General features: G+C 38.0%; 1 protein-coding gene and 1 pseudogene across 1 annotated transcript; one reads left to right on the plus strand and one right to left on the minus strand.

The window, feature by feature from the left end:
- Positions 1-2,553: 2,553 nt before the first annotated feature.
- LOC137961975 (polyubiquitin-like) lies at positions 2,554-8,282 on the minus strand (annotated as a pseudogene).
- Positions 8,283-15,322: 7,040 nt separating this feature from the next.
- Positions 15,323-19,189, plus strand: LOC137962863 (uncharacterized). Its single transcript, XM_068809973.1, has 7 exons — positions 15,323-15,629; positions 15,940-16,012; positions 16,121-16,179; positions 16,268-16,360; positions 16,492-16,631; positions 18,456-18,516; positions 18,798-19,189. The coding sequence occupies exons 2-7, from the start codon at positions 15,940-15,942 to the stop codon at positions 18,981-18,983; spliced, it is 612 nt and encodes a 203-aa protein (XP_068666074.1). The 5' UTR covers positions 15,323-15,629; the 3' UTR covers positions 18,984-19,189.
- Positions 19,190-20,210: the final 1,021 nt, after the last annotated feature.

Genomic DNA, 20,210 nt, shown 5'->3' on the forward strand with positions numbered 1-20,210 from the left:
TAATTCCCATTTGGTGGAATTGTTTGCTCCTCCTTTTTCCATTAAGAACTACGGGAATAGGCCATGGCTTTTTCATACTTTTTTACATAATGCAAGTAGATGGAATTTTTCCGTTTCCAAAATCCTGTACCAGAGCATCTTCATTCCATCTTTTGGCGAGTTATTTGTTGCTTCAATTTAGAGAGAAAGGAAAATAAATTGCAGAAAAGGTTCTATGGGTCACATCTCCTTCCTCTTCAAGATCACCATACAGTTCGAAGAAAGAAAATGATTGATGACCTGTCAAGAAACAAAATTCTTCAGTATTTAACTATCGCTAGAGAGGAAGCAACATGAATTACTAACCCCGTTTAATGCACCCTTCTGTCTGCACTATTTCATTCAAACAACAAAATCCCGTTCAAGGCAATTCTGTTTCTCGTTTCCCGTAGAACTGTAATTCCTCCCATCTGGGACGCCAATAAAGAGAAAAAGGCACACGAAGGAGAAGAGAGCCAGGGAAAAAGCTTCAGATGAGGACAAGCGATAAGAGAGAACAATAAAGCATCAGGAGTCACCGATTTTCTGCAAACCGTCACCGCCCCCAGAGCGGCGCCACTTTTAGATGAATTCAAGCACAAATCACGACTGCCTCCCAATTTCACCGTAACGTCAAACTTAACAGGGAGGAGTTCTTCCCACGCAGACCATTGTTCTCCAAATTCAGCTCTTTCACCGCCGAGCTTCTCCCAGATTTCTGGGATGTGGCCTCCAGACGGGTTCCAGCTCAAATAAACCTTCCTCAACTTCGGCATATCAGCTAAGACGAGAGACATGCTGGAACTCGGGAAACTGTTGTAGCTAAGGTCGACAAACTCCAGTTTCTGTAAATCCCCTAGTCTATTTGATATTTTCCCTTCGAAAAGATTTAAGCTCAAGTCCAGTTTCAGGATATTGGAAAGCAGCACAACGCTCTCTGGGACAAATCCCGTCAACCAGTTGTAACTGAGATCGACAATCTTCAGTTTCCTTTAACATGGCAAAATTTCTGGTTACTTCACCGGATAACCGGCTTTTCGTCATCAAGCTGCTCCAGCTGCGAGAGATTCCCGACAGATTCCGGTATAAGCCCGGCAATCCTGCTTCCGGAGAAAACAATCATTCGTAAACGAGTGAAACTACCGATCCTACCACTGACGACCCCTGCCAGTGTGGGGTTACAGAGGAGGTAAGAGTTCTTCCAAGGACGAAGAATTCAAAATCCAAAGATAGCCAGGGAGGACCATTGTTTCCGAAGCGAAACATCTATAGAAGAGCAGCTTCCGAAAAAACGGAAAGGATGCAATACGAGGAGTGGAAATGGAGTTGGGCGAGCAAGGTGGATTAGATAAATAATCAGGAACATAACCCAAGTTCAGCTCGGTGACGTGAAGCCTCCCCTTGGAAGTAATCACCAACAATGCCATGAGGGCCAGAGATGCAGAGGTCGTGAGGATAGAGGTATCGCCAGTTTATATCCGAGTTAATCGCCTCCAGAAGATATGTTTTCCTCTTCTTCTTATTTTTCTTCTTCTTATTTTTCTTCTTCTTCTTTGACTTCTTCTTCTTCTTCTTCTTCATTCCCTTCTTCTCCATCTTCTTTTCCTTCGCCATTTGGGTATAATTTGTTGAAGCCATAGAGGCTAAATCTCACTTGTAAAAGTGACCAGTGTTTAGATAAGTTATGATTTGAAAAGATAAACCAATGCAAAACATAGTAATCGTTTTATAATTCAGTGAAGTCATTGGAATCTAATAACTTGAACAACCTGTCTGGAGTGATTTCGAAGAAAAAATTACTATTTAATGGCAGGGTGGAGTTTCCCGTTTGGAAAAAAAAAAAAAAAAAAAGCAAATCTCGGACCATGTGGTATAAGAACTGCATACACTTTCTATCTTATAGTTTTCCAATTTTCTTTGCACATTTCGGCAACTCTTCTCTGAAGCTCTTCGAAGTGGAACCATGGAAGGCTTCTTCAAGTTAATATCTTACTTATGATCTTGTAAGTTCTTGCCATTGATCCTGGAAGGAAAAAATTCCTTGTTATATTGAGTGAAATTGGAGATACTAATCTAAAAGTTGATCTTGGTTAGGAGCAGCCCTTGAAGTTATTTAGTGTCTTCACTGTTACTTCACTTTGAGGAGCTTGGAGATGGTTTGATGAGCCTATGTTAGACTGCTGTGAACCCTTGAAAAAGGTTAAAAAATAAGGTATCACAGTTAGAAAAGGTTGAAACTTTCAGGACCAATTTGAGCACAATTGATGATTGCTCTTACCATGTACTTCTTCTGAAGATTGTCATTTGATCACTTCCTGTCACCGAGCTACTTTCAAACAACACACAAGTTTATTCATGGATCATCACCGAACATGCAGAAACGAGACATGAAGCTTTTCTTAATGTTTCTTAGTTTATTTCTTCCATCATTTCTATCTAGAATAATTGGAAATTCTTGTTCTATCCAATTTTACTTTTTGTGGGGCAAGATAAACTGGCAAGAAAATTTTTTCACGCCCTAAAACCAATGCAAACACTCTTCATAGGCAGACAACTTTCACCCATAAAAAAATAGTTGGATTACAAAGCTAAAGAGTCCAAACAGCCATAACATTTAGGCAGGCGCTTAGCTAGTAGAAACTTAAAAACTAGGACTGACAAGAAGTTGCATCAGTCCCTGTAGTTGCTCACTATAGTTCTTCTCCTGCTAGACCTTCTTGTCACCTTACTTGTGCTGCCAGCACCTTCATCGACCAGTCTTCTGCTATGCCTTCGTTTTCTCTTACTTGTACTGCTGGTACCTTCATCTGTCTGATAATGCATCACCAGATCAATTGTTGAATTCTCTGGTACATTATAATCTCCTATTGTGTGACCATCTTCAAGAACTCTTTCAGCATATAGGAGAAGCTGAAGGCACTTTAACTTCATTTTCTGTTGGATCATGGCTTTGAGATGGCTGATGGGAGTAGAGCTCTCCACCTCAAGCTCCACCAGCTCTTTTCTTATGGAACGGATAAATATCTTCATAACAGAGGCCACTATATGAAGATCTAATCCTTCTTCCAGGTTATATTCAGCTAGTGCACTATCGTCTTCAAGACATTCTTCTACCTCCTTTCCTGGAAAAACAAGCCTTTGCCGGCTTGGTGGTATTCCCTCTATGCTCTCAATAATAAGTTTCACATCTCGAAGGCTATACCATGCTTTAACTTTTAGTGTAGCGACCTTCTTCCAGGGCATGTTCACCTGTAGCTGCAACTCTGCCTTTTTGGGAATGATCAAGAGAAGAGTAGAATCCATGAGGACATTGTAGGATCTCAGCATTTGGCTATCCTCCAACACTTTACCATAATAGAAGAGTGTTTGTGAATCCACTGGAACTCCTTCTTTGTCCCGAATCTTGGTCTTGATTTTTAGGATGGTATCCGAGGGCCTCACTTCTAGTGAAATTTTTTTTCCAGAAGATATCTTGACAAAAATATGTAAACCTACAACATGCACTGACACTGTGGAGTCCCTTCGTATTCCATAGTCAGCCAAATTTTTTTCATCCTTCAGCTGCTTTCCTTCAAAAAACAGTTCCTGCAGACTAACTGGAATACCATCTTTCTCATAAAGTTTTTCTTTCACAGAGTTCACTCTATCAGAGCTTTTCACCTTGATTGACACTGTTTTGATTACTTTCATAAGTAACCTCATCTGAGAATGAAATGACACAAAAGGAAAAAGAGAAAATTTCAAGAAAAAAACAACTTGAATAACTGAGGAACAATAGGCACAAATGAATACGTAAGTCACACTCATTCTCGTAGTAAAACCGTTTCTAGAACTTCTCCACTGGCAATCAGAAACATCTTGACATTCTTACATGATCTTTTTATCTTTTACAATAGCAAGCATCACACTCATTTATTTGAATTATAAATTTCCCAAATGAATCCAAGACAGACCTCTCTGTTTGTCACTAACTTGTAAGCTTCATCGTTTTCTTACTAAGCATATAAGAAACGTTCATAACTAAATGCAGATTCATTTGGACACATTTCCATCTCATGTGACCAAAGGGATAAAGAAAGAGACCAACATCCTAAAAGGGTCCAAATATGGGGATTGTCCAACCCCTTTTATAAAGCGTCAAGATTACAAAACATAGAAATAGATGCAATGATTAAAGGATTTGGAACTCGGCATCCCATCAATTAAGATTTACCTCAAGCATACTGGCCAAGTGGTAGGAACCAGACCACATAGATAAACCTCGACCACTTCAAGTTGACTGGAAGGGTAGAGAAAAGAGGTAATTTCTATTAAAAAACCTTAATTGGAACCGTACCCAAATTCACAAAAACCCAGATTGACTTTAATAAGGCATCGAGCAGGGTAAACCAGTGACCTACTCTTTGATGACAATGAAATTACCAAAATGTTACCCCTTATGTGATCCAGCTATGGGCAATGTTTTCTAGAATCATAAACCATTCAGTGAAACTCAGGGAACCCACAAAACACGAAATAGCTAAATGTGTTGAAGAAAGCATTTGAGCAATGCTTTACTGCCTCTATCTTCTCTCGATGTCCAAAGTAAACAAGTGGCAATTGTCTATGTTGTTGCTCACACATTGTGCAAATTGTGGGAGGAGAAAATGTTGGCAATCTAAACAAAAACAAACATCTGCAATGTCATCGCTGAATCAGAATATAGAACATGCCATCCGGTATAATGATACTAGTGGTAAGGTTCAAAATAAAACCACTTCATCGCATCTCCTCGGCTTCCAGTCAAAATTTTCCCTCATGCATCATTAGCGTTTATGTAACTTCTGTGATCATACAAGCACGAGTGAATTAAAGAAATTTGTAGTTTCTTACATGATCCTTTCAGGAAATCGCAAAAACGAAAATCGATACCAAGAAAAACTCTGCCTGGTCAGCAATATAGCAAAATCAAAAAAATTCAAAAAAAAATAAAAATCGAACCATATGAATTAAGATACGTAAAGGGTACCGTCAAAAGAGAAGCAACATTACACTAAACACTTGGAATTTCCAGTGGAGAGAATGAAAAAAGATCGGTAAGGAGAGTAATGTAATACCTCTTCTGGTTGACTGAATTCGTTGTCAGACTTAGAGGAAAGTGTTGTGGCTCTCTTTGAAGAAGACTCGCTTCCCAGTGACTCCATTGAGGCCTGTTGAGAAGCCAGAAGTCGATTGCAACGACCCGAGAGGTAGAATAGAGTAGAGAGGAATGGCTTGCAGGAGACGCTTCAAATGGGTCAGACAGTAAAACTCTCATACGTGTACCCAAGGAATGGAGAAGTCACAGGTGTGACGAGGTGGGATATGTTGAAACGGTAGAAATGGAGAAAGACAGTAAGAAGTAAGAAGGAGACAGAAGGAGACACTTCCCCGTAAGATGGTTTTATTATTTTTTTATTTCCCAATTTTGTTTATGAGGTTTAACAGAGAAGTGGTGATATTCCCTTTTATCCGTTCAAATAAAGTAGGTCTTAGTAACTGATTCTTACCCTTGGTAAAACCCTTTTTGCTTCTCTCTTATATTTACATAGAAGAATTCCTTTTAAAGCTTCATCGCTGATATTTTTGAACTGGGTAATGGAAACTTAGAACTTAAAATTTAAGAGAAGAATCAGCCACGAGATTGATATTTATAAGCTGCCAATCGCCATTAACATTTTCTACAAAAGCATAACAGTCATGACCCAGAATCAAACAACATCGAACCAGACGTATTTAGAACTACTACACAGATTCAACTAAAAACCTTAAACATCACGTAGAGCAGAATTTGAGACTCCAGAGAGAAGGAACACAGAAAACCATTTTTTCTAGTTCTGGTATCCTCCACGAAGACGGAGAACAAGATGAAGGGTCGATTCCTTCTGAATATTGTAATCTGCTAGGGTGCGACCATCCTCGAGCTGCTTCCCAGCAAAGATAAGCCTCTGCTGGTCTGGTGGAATACCCTCTTTATCTTGTATCTTCGCCTTCACGTTGTCTATCGTGTCCGAGCTTTCAACCTCCAGCGTTATTGTCTTCCCCGTCAAGGTCTTCACAAATATTTGCATTCCTCCACGCAGCCGAAGGACCAAATGCAGAGTTGACTCCTTCTGTATGTTGTAGTCGGCAAGAGTTCTCCCATCCTCCAGCTGCTTCCCGGCAAAAATCAACCTTTGTTGGTCAGGAGGAATTCCTTCCTTGTCTTGAATCTTCGCCTTAACATTGTCAATGGTGTCTGAGCTCTCCACCTCAAGCGTGATGGTCTTCCCGGTGAGAGTCTTAACAAAGATCTGCATACCTCCACGAAGTCTCAGAACCAGATGGAGAGTTGATTCCTTCTGAATGTTGTAGTCTGCCAGAGTCCTGCCATCATCCAATTGTTTACCAGCAAAGATAAGCCTCTGCTGATCCGGAGGAATGCCTTCCTTGTCCTGAATCTTTGCCTTGACGTTATCAATTGTATCAGAGCTCTCCACCTCAAGAGTTATAGTCTTTCCAGTAAGGGTCTTCACAAATATCTGCATGCCACCACGAAGACGTAGAACCAGATGCAGGGTGGATTCCTTCTGAATGTTATAGTCAGCCAATGTCCTGCCATCCTCGAGCTGCTTCCCAGCAAAGATAAGCCTCTGCTGGTCCGGAGGGATGCCTTCCTTGTCCTGAATCTTTGCCTTGACATTATCAATTGTATCCGAGCTCTCAACTTCGAGGGTAATCGTCTTCCCGGTCAGAGTCTTCACAAAAATCTGCATACCACCACGCAGACGTAACACCAAATGCAAGGTGGATTCTTTCTGGATGTTGTAATCAGCCAAGGTCCTTCCATCCTCAAGTTGCTTTCCGGCAAATATCAGCCTCTGCTGATCGGGAGGAATTCCCTCCTTGTCCTGTATTTTGGCTTTGACATTGTCAATAGTATCGGAACTCTCAACCTCGAGGGTTATGGTTTTGCCAGTGAGAGTCTTGACAAAGATTTGCATTCCTCCCCTCAGGCGAAGAACAAGGTGAAGGGTGGATTCCTTCTGAATGTTGTAGTCGGCCAATGTGCGACCATCCTCCAGCTGTTTGCCGGCAAAGATGAGCCTTTGCTGGTCAGGAGGAATACCCTCCTTGTCTTGGATCTTGGCCTTGACGTTGTCGATGGTATCAGAACTCTCAACTTCGAGAGTAATGGTTTTCCCAGTGAGAGTTTTCACAAATATCTGCATCTGTAATATGAAATGATAGAGTCCAGATTAGACCAGTTAATAGGAAAAAATTTATAAACAATGAAAGAACAATAGAGAGTACCAAGATGAGAAAAACAGCCGCAAAAAAAAAAACAGAGAGAAAAAGGTCAAAAAACGAGAAGCTTCTGCAGAAGAGGAATCAAGTAATCAAACATGTCAAATACTTTCTAAAAAATTAACCGACAATCCAACAAGAATAACTGGAAAACAATCAAAAAGCAGCATAAGTGCGTGCTCGACACACAGATTTATGTACAGAAACTGAATTGCCAAATATGATCAGATCGATAAAAGTCGATCCCTTGGAGAAGGGAGAAGGACTAGCAGACCATCAAATCAAACAATTTATGAGGAAGCTCATATTCGAATAGTAATTGAACGAGAATCAGAAACATCAGAAAGATGAGACAGAAGCTTCTTCTGATTCCATCGTCTCATCGCGTAGTAATCTTTTCTTAGATCAAGAAAACAAAGATCAACATGGAAAAAAAGGCCGTTCTCATAGAAAGGGAAGAATCAAACGAAACCGAAGAAAATAGAATTTCCCCAAGAAACTAACATGGCAGGACATTGATCAAACACAATCAACAAAAGGAGAAAAGAAAGGAAAAGGGTAGAATCAAACGAAACCGAAGAAAATAGAATTTCCCCAATAAACTAACATGGGAGGAGATTGATCCAACACAATCAACAAAAGGAGACAAGAAAAAAAAGGATAGAATCAAACGAAACAGAAAAAAATAGAATTTCCCCAAGAAACTAACATGGCAGGAGATTGATCAAACACAATCAACAACAGGAGACAAGAAAAGAACATGAAAGCCATAAAATCAAGCCATTAGACTGCTAGATCAGAAAACCAATGGACCACCAAGATCTAATCAGTTGAATAACAACGCAGAGAAAGAAAGATCACAATAATCGGAAAAACCATACCTTGATTGGACGAAGAAAGAAACAGAAAGCGATTCGCAAAAGCAGAATATTAGAGGAAGCAGTACAGGAACATCCAAAGACAGAGAATTTATAGGGGAGGACTGAAGGTCGGTAGGATTGATGCTTACCAGGTTCGGAGTTTACCGATTCGCCTTTCTTCCACGTGTCTCTTTCCGTGTCGGTGGCTGATTTACGGAAAGTAGTTTCCGTTTCTTAGAAGGCGTGGTTACGGGTAGGGGTCGTATCAAACCGAGCCAATTTGTGAGTGGCTTAGTTAGGCTCGATTCCGGTTCAGTTTGATTCGGTTCAAGATCTAGATCAGGTTGTTTTAAGTTAACGAACCAAACTCGACCGAACCAAAGTTCGTTTCGCAAACTCGTGAGCTGGTTCGTTAACTTAACGAGACCCGAGTGCAGAGGGGCCTTCAACTCTTCATCCTTCATTCTTTGAAATCGGGGGGAATAGGGGAAATTAGGATTCGGAAGACGACAATTGAGCGAAAATGGGGATTTGGGAGGGAGATCGGAAGGAAATTGACTGCAATCTACTCCTTTAGGTAAGTTTTATTTTTTTATTCTATTTCGTCTTCTTATTCTTCGCTCTTCCTCTTCGGTTTCTTCCTCCCCGATCTTCTTCCTCTGAACTTCTTCCTCGCCAATGAAAGTGATGAAACAAAGGTAAGTTCTTTTATTCTTTATTTTTTTTTCCTCGCCAACTTAACAATGATTTTTTTTTATTTTTATCTTCTTTATTCCATTATTTATCTTTAATCTCGCATTAAAATTGTTATGGATGAATGCCTCATGCTATTTCAGGAGTTTCTTCCTACTCATTTCTCGGAGATAATGACTGTCACCCTACTGTTAATTTTTTTGTTTTTCAGCTCTTACCATTCTGTTGATTTTTTGTTTTTCCATTGTATTATTTCGTTGGGCATTTTAATTGTTTGGTATGAATGTTAGACTAAAATATTTGATAGGATCCGTTTCGGGAACATGGAATGTTGGAGAAATTAAAATAGAATAACCATTCAGCCACGAGAGATTTTTTCCCCTTTTGTCTCTGATGGCTACCCGAATGAAGAAACCAAGGAAGAATACCAAGAACTACAAAAAAGTGGATTTGTTTAGATGACCCTTCCCTATGGATCTGAGGATTCCCACCAATTTAATTTGTTTTGTTGGTTGTTCAATTTTAGGTATTTCAAAACCTAGCTCTTACACAATTACATGAACTCAAAAGTCATCGCTCCACATTGTTAGGTTCCCATCATCTTCTTTCCGAACAAACTGTACTTCCGACAGGACCACCGAACACTTCCCTTTTGCCGTTTCAGTTGGGTTTTCTGTACTTGTATAATCACAACTTCACATGCACACGTTCATGAATCTACTGTTAGTGTAATCTCATGGTTGGTGTTGTTTTTGCTATTCAATACTGAGATGGGAACAATTTCCTATTTTAGCTTTTGGTAGTTTTACTTATACTGGTAAAGAAATTCACTTGAAGATGACAAGGCTATAAACAAGTAGTTATTCCCAAAGGGCATTTCTTGGGTGTACTTGCACTTGAGAGTATGGTTGTTAGTAATTTTAATTCTTGGGTGTACTTGCACTTGAGAGTATGGTTGTTAGTAATTTTAATTCTTGGGTGTACTTGCACTTGAGAGTATGGTTGTTAGTAATTTTAATTCTTGGTTGTTAGCTATTTGGTACAATTGGGGCTTAAACCCTATTTGCATGGAACTACTAATGTTGTTTGGATTATTTTTTTCTTTATATTTTTAATTTGTAATTATTTGTTTTGTAGAAGTAAGAATGCCAATACCTCTTGTTCAATTGACATCAGTAGTTAACACTAGTTCTAGTGTGGCCATAGATAGTGATTCAACTCCACCAAAGTCATAACCCTCTAGAACTACTAATGTAACAGAAGTGAGCCTAGATGAAGGTACCCTAAATGAGGAAGAATGTAACTCTATCCATAGTTCAAAAAGACAAAAAAGGTATTATGTGTGGTTAGAATTCAAAGAAGTCTCTGTTGGGGGGGGGGGGGGAGTGGGGGATGTAACAGAAGTGAGCCTAAATGAAGGTACCCTAAATGAGGAAGAAGGTGACTCTATCCATAGTTCAAAAAGACAAAAAAGGTCTCATGTGTGGTTAGAATTCAAAGAAGTCGGGGGGGGGGGGGGGGGGGGGGGGGGGGGGGGGGGGGGGGGGGCGTGTTAGTCAACATGAATCAAGAGATTAAGTTCATTCCGATTACTTAGGTCATCAAAGAAGTTGTTTAGTCAACATGAATCAAGAGATTAAGTTCATTCCGATTTCTTAGGTCATCAAAGAAGTTGTTCCAACTTCATCTGAAAGACATAGGTTTATCAGGATGAAGCCGCCTCAGGCTTAAACCGTGGAATCAAGAATGTGCCCAAATTTACGATTCATCCACTTGAAGCCATCGGTCGGGACACATCTCTTCCTCCCAATTTTTTTCTTCTCTCACGCTCTCTTCTCCCTCTCAACTTCTTCGTTTGTCTCTTCTCCCTCTTGCTGCTCTCCTCTTCTCGGCCTCCATCTCTCTCTCTCTCTCTCTCTCTCTCTCTCTCTCTCTCTCTCTCTCTCTCTCTCTCTCGCACTCGATCTTCCTCACGGCCTCCCTCTCACTTCTCCCTCTCTTCTCCCTCTCAGCCTCCCCCTCTTCTTCCTCTCTTCTCCTTCTTGGCCTGCGATAAGCGATGAGTGACGAATGTTGGCGACGAGCGACGATGGCATTCTCGGGCCTCTACGGTGAAAGGACAGCGGTAGCTAGCGCGGGGAGCCAATGACACCGATGACAGCAACCGACATCTAGCGTCTGACGGGGGTCGACAATAGCCACCATCAAACCCCCTCTGCGGGTGGCTGGAGGTTGAAGACGACCTCCAGCGTGCAGAAAACTGAATAAAAATTACTTATTGAATAAATTAATATTTTTTAATATATTGATAAAATAATATATTTATTTATTTATTATATTCATTTTTATTATTGTATTAAATTAGTGATTTCAGAGTGGTCAATTATATTTGTTTAATTATTCATTTTTATGTTAAAATATATCTTATGTTATTAATAAATTTATTTATTTATTTATTTATTATGTTCGCTTCTATTTTTTTTACTTTTTATTTATTTATTTTTATAACTAATCACCCTCAATTAATTGTCACACGTAATTATTGTATTAATGTACAATAAATTGCAATCATTAATTAATATAATATTTTAATTAATTAATTTGTATATTAATATATTTTAAATCTACATTAAATTACTTATTAGTTTAATAATCATGCTTTTTTGGTTAAAATGGTGTTTAGGTATATATATTTTATTTAAGTATATTATTACAAGTTACTCATTCTCTTGTTTACATCATATTTTTTATTTCAGGGCACTAACACTGGAAATTATTTTTTAGTGCTCTTGAACTCATGTAAACTAACACCCAACTTGAACTTGAAGTTGAATTAAATCATTGACCTAAATTTGAAGTTGAATTTCAAGTAATTGTTTAGGTAGACAAACCCCCCCTTATAGATATACAAAAAAGGCTCAATGTATTCATTGTAAAACCATTTTGAGTGTTATTAGTAGTGGAATGACCACACATATGAGTCAACATTTGAAACGTTTGCCTAGTAGAAAAGTGGCAATGAGAAAACAAAAAATCATAAACTTTCAACTTGTGGGGTCTGATCATGATCAGAGTCCATCTGGACTTCCTTTGATGGATTTTGGAGGCAAATATGATCAAGCTAAAATGAGAGTACTCATTGCTTATCGGATTCTTATGCGTGAGCATCCATTCATGATAGTAGAAGAGGGGGGATTTAATTTTGTAATGAATATAGCAAATGTGAATTATGATAAAATATCTCGTAAGACCATTACGGAGTATATGGAGGTGTACAAGGCAGAGGAAAAAAAATTAAAAATTTTATTAAAAGAGACTAACAAGATTAGTCTTACCACAAATCTTTAGAAGTCCAAAAATCAAAAGATTGAATACATGGGTTATTATTGGGCATTTTATTGACAGTAATTGGAAGCTACAAAAATGAGTTTGAGTTTCGTGTATGTTCCTCCTCCTCTTCGTAGTGTTGACATACAAATGTCATTTATAAGTGTTTGAAAGATTGGGAAATCGGAAATAAAGTATTTAGCATCTCTATTGATAATACTACTGATAATGTTGCATATAATGATATTTGTCTGAAAGTTTTGAAAGAAATTTTTCAAGAAAAAATAAATTGGTTTGTGGTGGGAAGTTATTCCATGTGCGTTATTGTGCTCATATTCATTGAGAATATCATTGAGATTAAGGATATCATTAAGAATATACGTGAGAGTGTCAAATTCATAAATATGTATGAGGCTAGACTTCGCACTTTTTCTGAAATTGTACAACAACTACAACTAGGTGAAAAGACATTAGTTATTGATTGTCCAAAGTCGTTGGAACTTCACTTATGACATGTTATCTTCTACATTAAAATTCAAAGATGTATTCCCTATATTTCAAGATAGAGAACCAAGTTATGATTGTTTGCCAAATCTTGATGAATGGGAAAAGGTTGAAATGGTTTGTGGGATTCTAGAAGTTTTTAATATAGTCACTAATATAATTTATGGGAATGACTACCCTACTTTGAATTTGTACCTTAGTGAAGTACGTAGGGTAAAAGAAGTTTTGAATTTTATTCTAAAAATGAAAATGTTTTCATTAGGAGAATGGTTCATAGAATGAAAGAGAAATTTGAGAAGTACTGGGATGAATGCAATTTGTTGATGGTTGTTGTTTCAATTTTAGATCCAATGGTCAAATTAAGGTTGATCGAAATGTGTTTTCCAGAGATATATTCTGAGGAGGAAGCTACGATGAATATAAACTTAGTAAGACAGACCATATATGAGATTTACGATGAATATGTATTCATGTATAATGTGGAGATTAGTAATGAAGTATGGTGTTTCCACAAGTTATAGGTGACATTCTTCATCAAGTTCAGGTTGGTCAAAGTTAATGACTTATGTGAAACAAGTGGAAGTAGTGAATTCACCAAGGTCAAAATTGGAAAATTATATTGAAGGTGTGTATATTTGTGAGGAAACTTCACAATATGATTTTGATGCTTTAAAATGGTGGAAATTGCATCATATGAAATTTCGGGTATTATCAAAGATGGCAGCCTTATAATTCCCACATCCACAATAGCTTTTCAGAGTCTACCTTTAGTGCTAGTAAAGTAATAAACCCATATCATTCTTCCTTGGCACCAAATACAGTTCAAACTTTAATTTGTGATAGTGATTGGGTTCTGGCTCTTCATTGTGTCGAGAAAAATAAAAAAGTGAACTACTTTTGAATAATTATTTATTATGATATTTTTGAGTATACTTTTTAGTTTTATTTATTAAAATTTTGTTTTATGATTATAGCCTGAGAAGAAGATTGTGGAGATAATGCTACCACTTACTTGATTTTTCATCTTTTTCTCATCTTAGTAATTTTAATATTTTTCACTACATTAAGTAATTAGTAGTAGAAGATTATTTTTTTATTAGACATTAATAAGTTTTATTCTTTTGTTTTGTCATAGGTGGAGATTTTGCTCATGCGAAGGGGACTTCGTATATTGTTTCCTTAGTACGAAGAGAAAGAGCTAGAGTTTATAAATTTATATTGGATGTATAGTTTTTATTTGGATGATTTAAAATTGATATTGATATTTCAATGATATTTTTGTGTTTGATTATTGAATAAATTTTATGCATAATTATGCAGCTTTTATGAATAATTTTATGCAGTATATAGATAATTTTATATATAATTTATTTTATATGTATTTTATGCAAAATTTTAAATGTAAGTTGGAGCTTGAGTTCGAGCTCGAACTCGATTAAAATTATTGGCCTCTAGCTCGATTACAATTTTAGGCTCGAGTTCGAGTTCGAAATATTTAAATCAAGCTCGGCTCGAGCATAGACAGTTTCATGCTCGATTGGATTCGATACCACCCCTAGTTACAGTTGAATGTATTTACTATATTAACTTTTTAGGGTATGTTTGTAACACAAAAAATGGGGAGAAAAAAAAAGGAAAAGAAGAGAAAGAGGAAGTGAAAAAATAATATTTTTTCTTATTTGGGTATCCATGAAAAATGAAAGAGAAAATAGAAGAGAAATATGGTTTCGTTGTTGAGAAATACATGGAAAATGCAAAAAGAAAAGAACTCTCAAGTTTCTTTTTATTTTATTTTCTTCAAAAGTTCTATCATTTTATGAGAGAAAATTTATTAACTAAAAGACTTTCTCTCTTGTTTTAATTTCTCTCAATGATTTTTTGTTGTCAAATAATAGAAAATATTTTTCTCTTCCTTTTTCTTTTTTTTTTTCTTTTTTTTTCTTTTTTGTGGGTTTCAAACATGCCCGGTTACTTGGGTCATTCAAAAAAGCTGTTAGTGGTGCACCTGCTCCAACTTCATCTGAAAGACATAGGTTATCAAGATGAAGCCGCCTCAGGCTTAAATCGTGGAATCAGGAATGTGTCCAAATTTGCGATTCATCCACTTGAAGCCATCGGTCGGGACACGTCTCTTCCTCCCAATTTTTTTTCTTCTCTCACGCTCTCTTCTCCCTCTCAACTTCTTAGTCTCTTCTCCCTCTAGTTGCTCTCCTCCTCTCAGCCTCCCTCTCTGTCTATCTCTCTCGCACTCGATCTTCCTCTCCGCAATTTCTCCGCAATCGACATATTTATTAATTATTGTACCAAAAATATTTTTCAATGAGCTTAAAAAACTAAAAATATAATATAACATTAAATACTTTAAATATTAAAAATAATATTTAAAAAACTGAATCGTCTAGCCTCTAATCAAATTATTTTTCTAAATTTCTTACTCAATAAGACATGGCATTTTTTTTATAAGTAATAACAAGAATTAATGTGGTTGTCTGATTTCAATTGTTTATGGGGTTAGTCTGGAATTACTTTGGATGTGAAATTTAATTCCAAATATTAATAAAAAATATTAAAATGCTAAATTTCTTTTTTTACGTGTCCGACTCCCGGCGTGAGAGAAATTCGTCTCGCACGCGGATTTCAACTCCGCGGGAAGTAAACTAGGAAAGTTTGAGCGAAATCCAAGTAGTTCCGCAAATTTCGCGTTGCGATCTGGCGGAGTCCTTCTAAGATATTCATCCACTCCCCTTCTTATCAGATATTTGTTTTCTTCGTTTCTCTCTTAAATTTCCAGCCTCCGTTCTGCTCTTCTGCCTTTACATTCTATACCTCTTTTTAGTTGCGGCTTTTGCTACACGCCTTGCGCGCACAGATATCGGTTTGAGCCCACGATTTGGGTTGGGTTTTTCGTGTTATCAAGAACTGGTGAGTTATTCTACTTCTTGTTTGATGTTTTCTTGCGAGTATGCGATTGAGTTTTAACTAATTTATTTTTAGTTTCCGATTCGTCTTGTGAGTTTTTTTTTTTTTTTTTTTTTTTTTTCTGTTATTGTATGCATCTATTGCGTGGTTTGTTGGATTTGGTGTACAAAACCCAGATCGTGTTTTTGGTAATTGATGTATTCCATTGTCATTGGAGATTTTCTTATCATCCCCGTCATGGTCCACGCCGTCGATCTTAATCTTGTTTTTTTATATTTTCATCTCCTATAATTGTTTTTATTATCTATTACAGATGGAGAGTAAGTTGAAACCAATGACGAGTGAGGCTATTGCTATTACAGAGAAGAAGTTGGACATGACTTTAGGTATGATTCTAGGGTTTCCTCCTGTCAAAGATTTTCAGATTTTATGTTCACAGCTGGGTACAGCTGTGGAGCTGGGTGCGATGTCTTTAATTTGTTTCAACGTTGTAGATGACCTTATCAAGATGTCGAAGAAACCTTCTTCTAAGTCGAAGAATAAGCGGGTTCCTGTAAGTTATCTCCCTACGTGGAATTTGAAAAGATTCTTGGTTTACTCTATTAGATATTTTTGTTGCTAAGATGTGGTAATTTGTACAGAACAAAAACCGCGGTTTCTTTAATGGTGGTTCTTTTCAAGGGAATGCTGCGAATGCACAGCGATTCATGGATTCACGATCATCTCTAAGACAGGTATCTTGAGCCCTTCCTATTTCTTTTTTGTTTTTTATCTTGCTCTCTTTTGATGCAGTTGTAGTATGCAGCCCTTTTATTTTAGATGGTTGGACTAAGAATGAGTTTTTTCTGTCGCTCTTGCTCTTCAGGGATTTCTCACCCAAAGAAGGTCAAATTTCCAAGGAAACCAGTTCCCTTTAACAACAGAAGTCGCAAAGAAGGCTGCTGTTGCTCCCATCCGCAACAGAGCGTTTACCCTTCCTAGGGTTGGCACTTGGAACAAGTCAAGGTATGCTTATCTACAACTGCTCTAGTTTCTGTGGTCGTATTTTCCTTCATGATATTTGAGCGTTCCATTCTGTTTTGTGCACTAGGTAAAAAGATGGAATGTCATATGCTGTACTTTCAGTTAAAATGCTCGGAGCCATTCATGAAGCCCTGGGCCTATATCTTGGGTTATACATATGGTTGATCTTGGCTTAGAATTAGCAAGACGGGATATTGCTTGAGCATTGGCCTTTGTTTATCTGTTAGAGGATATATTTTCTGCACATGTTGGCTTAGCTTGAACAGTGGCAAAGGTTGCTTTTAGGTTGAGAGTGCATCTGCAACACTTTTGAGCTTGAGACAATTCAATAATCATGATTGCTCCAACATGAATGTTGGGCCAGCAGCAGGGTTAACCAACTTGGAATGCTCATTCTGTGCTTGTGTTTGTTGAATGTTGAGTTTGTTTCGAAGAACAGGGTTTTGGCTTTGGTTTGGTTCCCACAGAGGCTAATCATATTATACTAGCAACACAAGTTTGTGAGGAAATTGGATCTCTAATGTGATTAGGATGTTTGATGATTGCAGACTCCCGTGCCACACTCTCTTTCTATCTGCTACTACTACTTTGGTGAAGGGTGTTGGCATCTTCTTCTCAGCCATGCTAATATTTGTGTGTTTTCAAAGAGAAGGGGCAGACCTGGTTCTTATATACCCGCTGTACATTGGCTGTGGTAACCTTGCTCTGGTTGCTTGGGCTGCCAGACAACCAACAATAGTTAACACTGTTCAGCTCATGATCACTGTTATCTTCCAGCTTCTGTCTGATTTTTTGGTCATTTCAGCAGCTAATAGATCCTGCCATGATCGTTTTGGGCATGGGTTGGCAATCAAACCCTAAAAGGCCATTTATGGTTGGGGCTATAATTTCCTTCTGAATAGTTCCAAATCAATCTTTTTATGATCATATCTTGGCTATAATTTCGTTTGGCATAGTTCCAAATCAGTCTGTTTATAATCGTATCTGGAGACTCAAGTTCATACTTCTTCCACTCCTCTCATTTGGTGGAGGTTCTCTATGTTTGTGAAGTTTATTTGGTTTTCTTGCCTTTGTCATGTCTTAAATATTGGGATTTTTCCGCTTACACAAGTTGTGAAACTGGGATTGTCATTACCCTTTGCTTTTCACACAATGTTGAAGAACTGATATTGTTCCCATCTTGGAGATGAATATATTATCTTTTTTGTCGACTGTTCATGGACAAGATGGAGGATATAATGGAAGCTGTGGCTGACAAGTGTGTCCAGTTGTGTATGTGCAAGGCTGGTTTCCTTGGGCTCTGCCAAGGACATAATGGACTTTTTTGAGGCTGATATTCTGTTCACTGGGACATTTCCACCTGTTACAACAACTATAGCAGAGGACAGCTGACCTTACAGATGTGGAAAGATGTGAGGAAGGGTCTTCATTCTATTTGTAGTGCCTGTTGGTTGATAAATCCAATTGGCATGACAGGGTTTCATTGTCGGTAAAACTAGTTGCTGCCAGCAGGCTAGTGGTTCTGTGAATCCTTATGTTGTTGCCTTGAAGCTCTATTTCTCCCATGGGATGAGAGGCTTCTTAGAAATTCCAGGAGTCTACCAATGTGGGTATCAAGTTGAGCTTGCGAGTATTCTCTTACTTCGTTGGGAGTGGAGGAAGGGGTTTGCTAGAAAATTTAGGAGACACCAAGAAAGTTGTTCATCAGTTTGGGGGCTTGTATGGTTCAATTGATACTCCTGATTGGAGTAGAAGATGAGAGAGCTGTCTGTCGTTCAATACTGATGGTGGTTTTCTCCTGTGCAGGGTTACATCTATACCAGTGAATAGAGAGGTTGTTGCTGAAGATGCATTCTTGGGTATCCGGGTATGCTACTGTTTGACATGTTTTGTATGTTTTGTATTTTTACTATTTGTTGAAAAACATTTGAGAGTGTATGGGGGAATATGACAGAGGATACTGCCTTCTCTCTATGTCGGTAGTCTGGTCTTAGTGTGCTTAGTTTTCCTCAGAGACCGGTGTAGATGATTTAGAGGCGGCAGTTGAGGATATATGCCTGGATTTGTTGGTGGGTTGTATGCAGAAAGAGTGTTTTGTTGATAGGTGATTTGTGAGGATATTTCTGAATCTTGTCTTGTGTTGTACAGGAGAATGCTGTCCCCGAGCAGAGGCCACAGACCCTGGATTCTCTATTTGCTGACATGAAGGAGGAGAGGATGAAGGCCCTGTCGAGGCAGCAAGGAAACAACCAAAGAAACGTTCGACCTCTCATGGGAAGAGGATACCACAGCAGAGGCGCGGGGGTTAGGCCTGCTATTGTTGCTTTCATGTAGGCCAAATGAATATGGCAAGCTCAGAGATATCTATTTCCAGTCAAGCCGTGGCTGCTGTGACGTTTTACCCGCCCCTGTGATTTTTTTTTGTTTCTTAGTTTCATGTTAGTGTCAATGGTTGCTTCATTTTGAAGTGAAAATCATGGTCCTCCATGCCTTTATTGGTAACCAAAATTTTTACTAGAATGGATGAAATTGCCAATGGTGATGATGTTATGGTCTTAGTTAAATACTTATGTCAATGTTAAGTACTTACCCAATATTACCTAAAAGACCGGCTTATTAGGTGTGGAAGACATAGGTACTTAACTCAGGACTATAACATCACACCCCATTTTCACGAGCCGACGACCACGACGGCCCACTCTAGTGAGATTGGTCGGACCCGGGTTCTAGGTCACCCCTTCCGAGATTCAAACTCAACTATCCAAAAGACTGGCCTGTTAGGAGCGGAAGACATAGGTACTTAACCCAGGACCATAACAGATAATTGTCATTATGTATACCAAAAAATATTTTAAGAAAATAATATGAAAATTCGTTACAAAAATGATGAGCCCATGGGTTTTGTTGAGAATGTTTTAATTTTAGCAGTTCAATACCCTACCGGGTTATAACATTGACAAGCTTTATGGACTCAAACATCAGGGAATGCTTGTGTTCCAGGGATAGTGTGATCTAGGGAAGCAGCAAATATTGTATCATAGCCTAGTTGATTTGTTAAGAAGGCTTAGTAGAGCTTTCGACAATGTAAGTTCATAAACTTGCTAGTGTATATATGATATTCTGACATCCAATCTCATTCTTTCATTTTATTAGAGTCGTGGAAATGTAATTCTTTTTTATTGATTACATGCTTATAATGAACTAATGAAAACATTCTTAGAATGTAACAAGGTTAGTAATCTCATGATGAGTTGGTTAAAAATATATTCTTCACTAATATAATTTTTTGAAAAGTGTAGTAAAAATCTCCATCACGATGTCCCTCCATAGGGCACACTGACTCTCAAATGATAGGAGTAAAAATGTCAAATAAGGGAGTAAAAGGTAATCACCAGAAGATAATATTTTGGGGCCACCATGTTTTTTATTCTTTATCAGAATAATCAATGCTGACACCAATTATCAATTGAGAAGTTCTTCAATAATAATGTTTAAATCAGAGAAACACAATAATAGCAGCTGAAATGGGCCTGAACCCAAATAACACATACCAAATAGGCA

Source organism: Aristolochia californica, unplaced genomic scaffold (genome assembly GCF_029961685.1).
Source record: "Aristolochia californica isolate CCGP_79_NKW_82.1479 unplaced genomic scaffold, dmAriCali1.0.hap1 SCAF_4, whole genome shotgun sequence".
Classification (NCBI taxonomy): domain Eukaryota; kingdom Viridiplantae; phylum Streptophyta; class Magnoliopsida; order Piperales; family Aristolochiaceae; genus Aristolochia; species Aristolochia californica.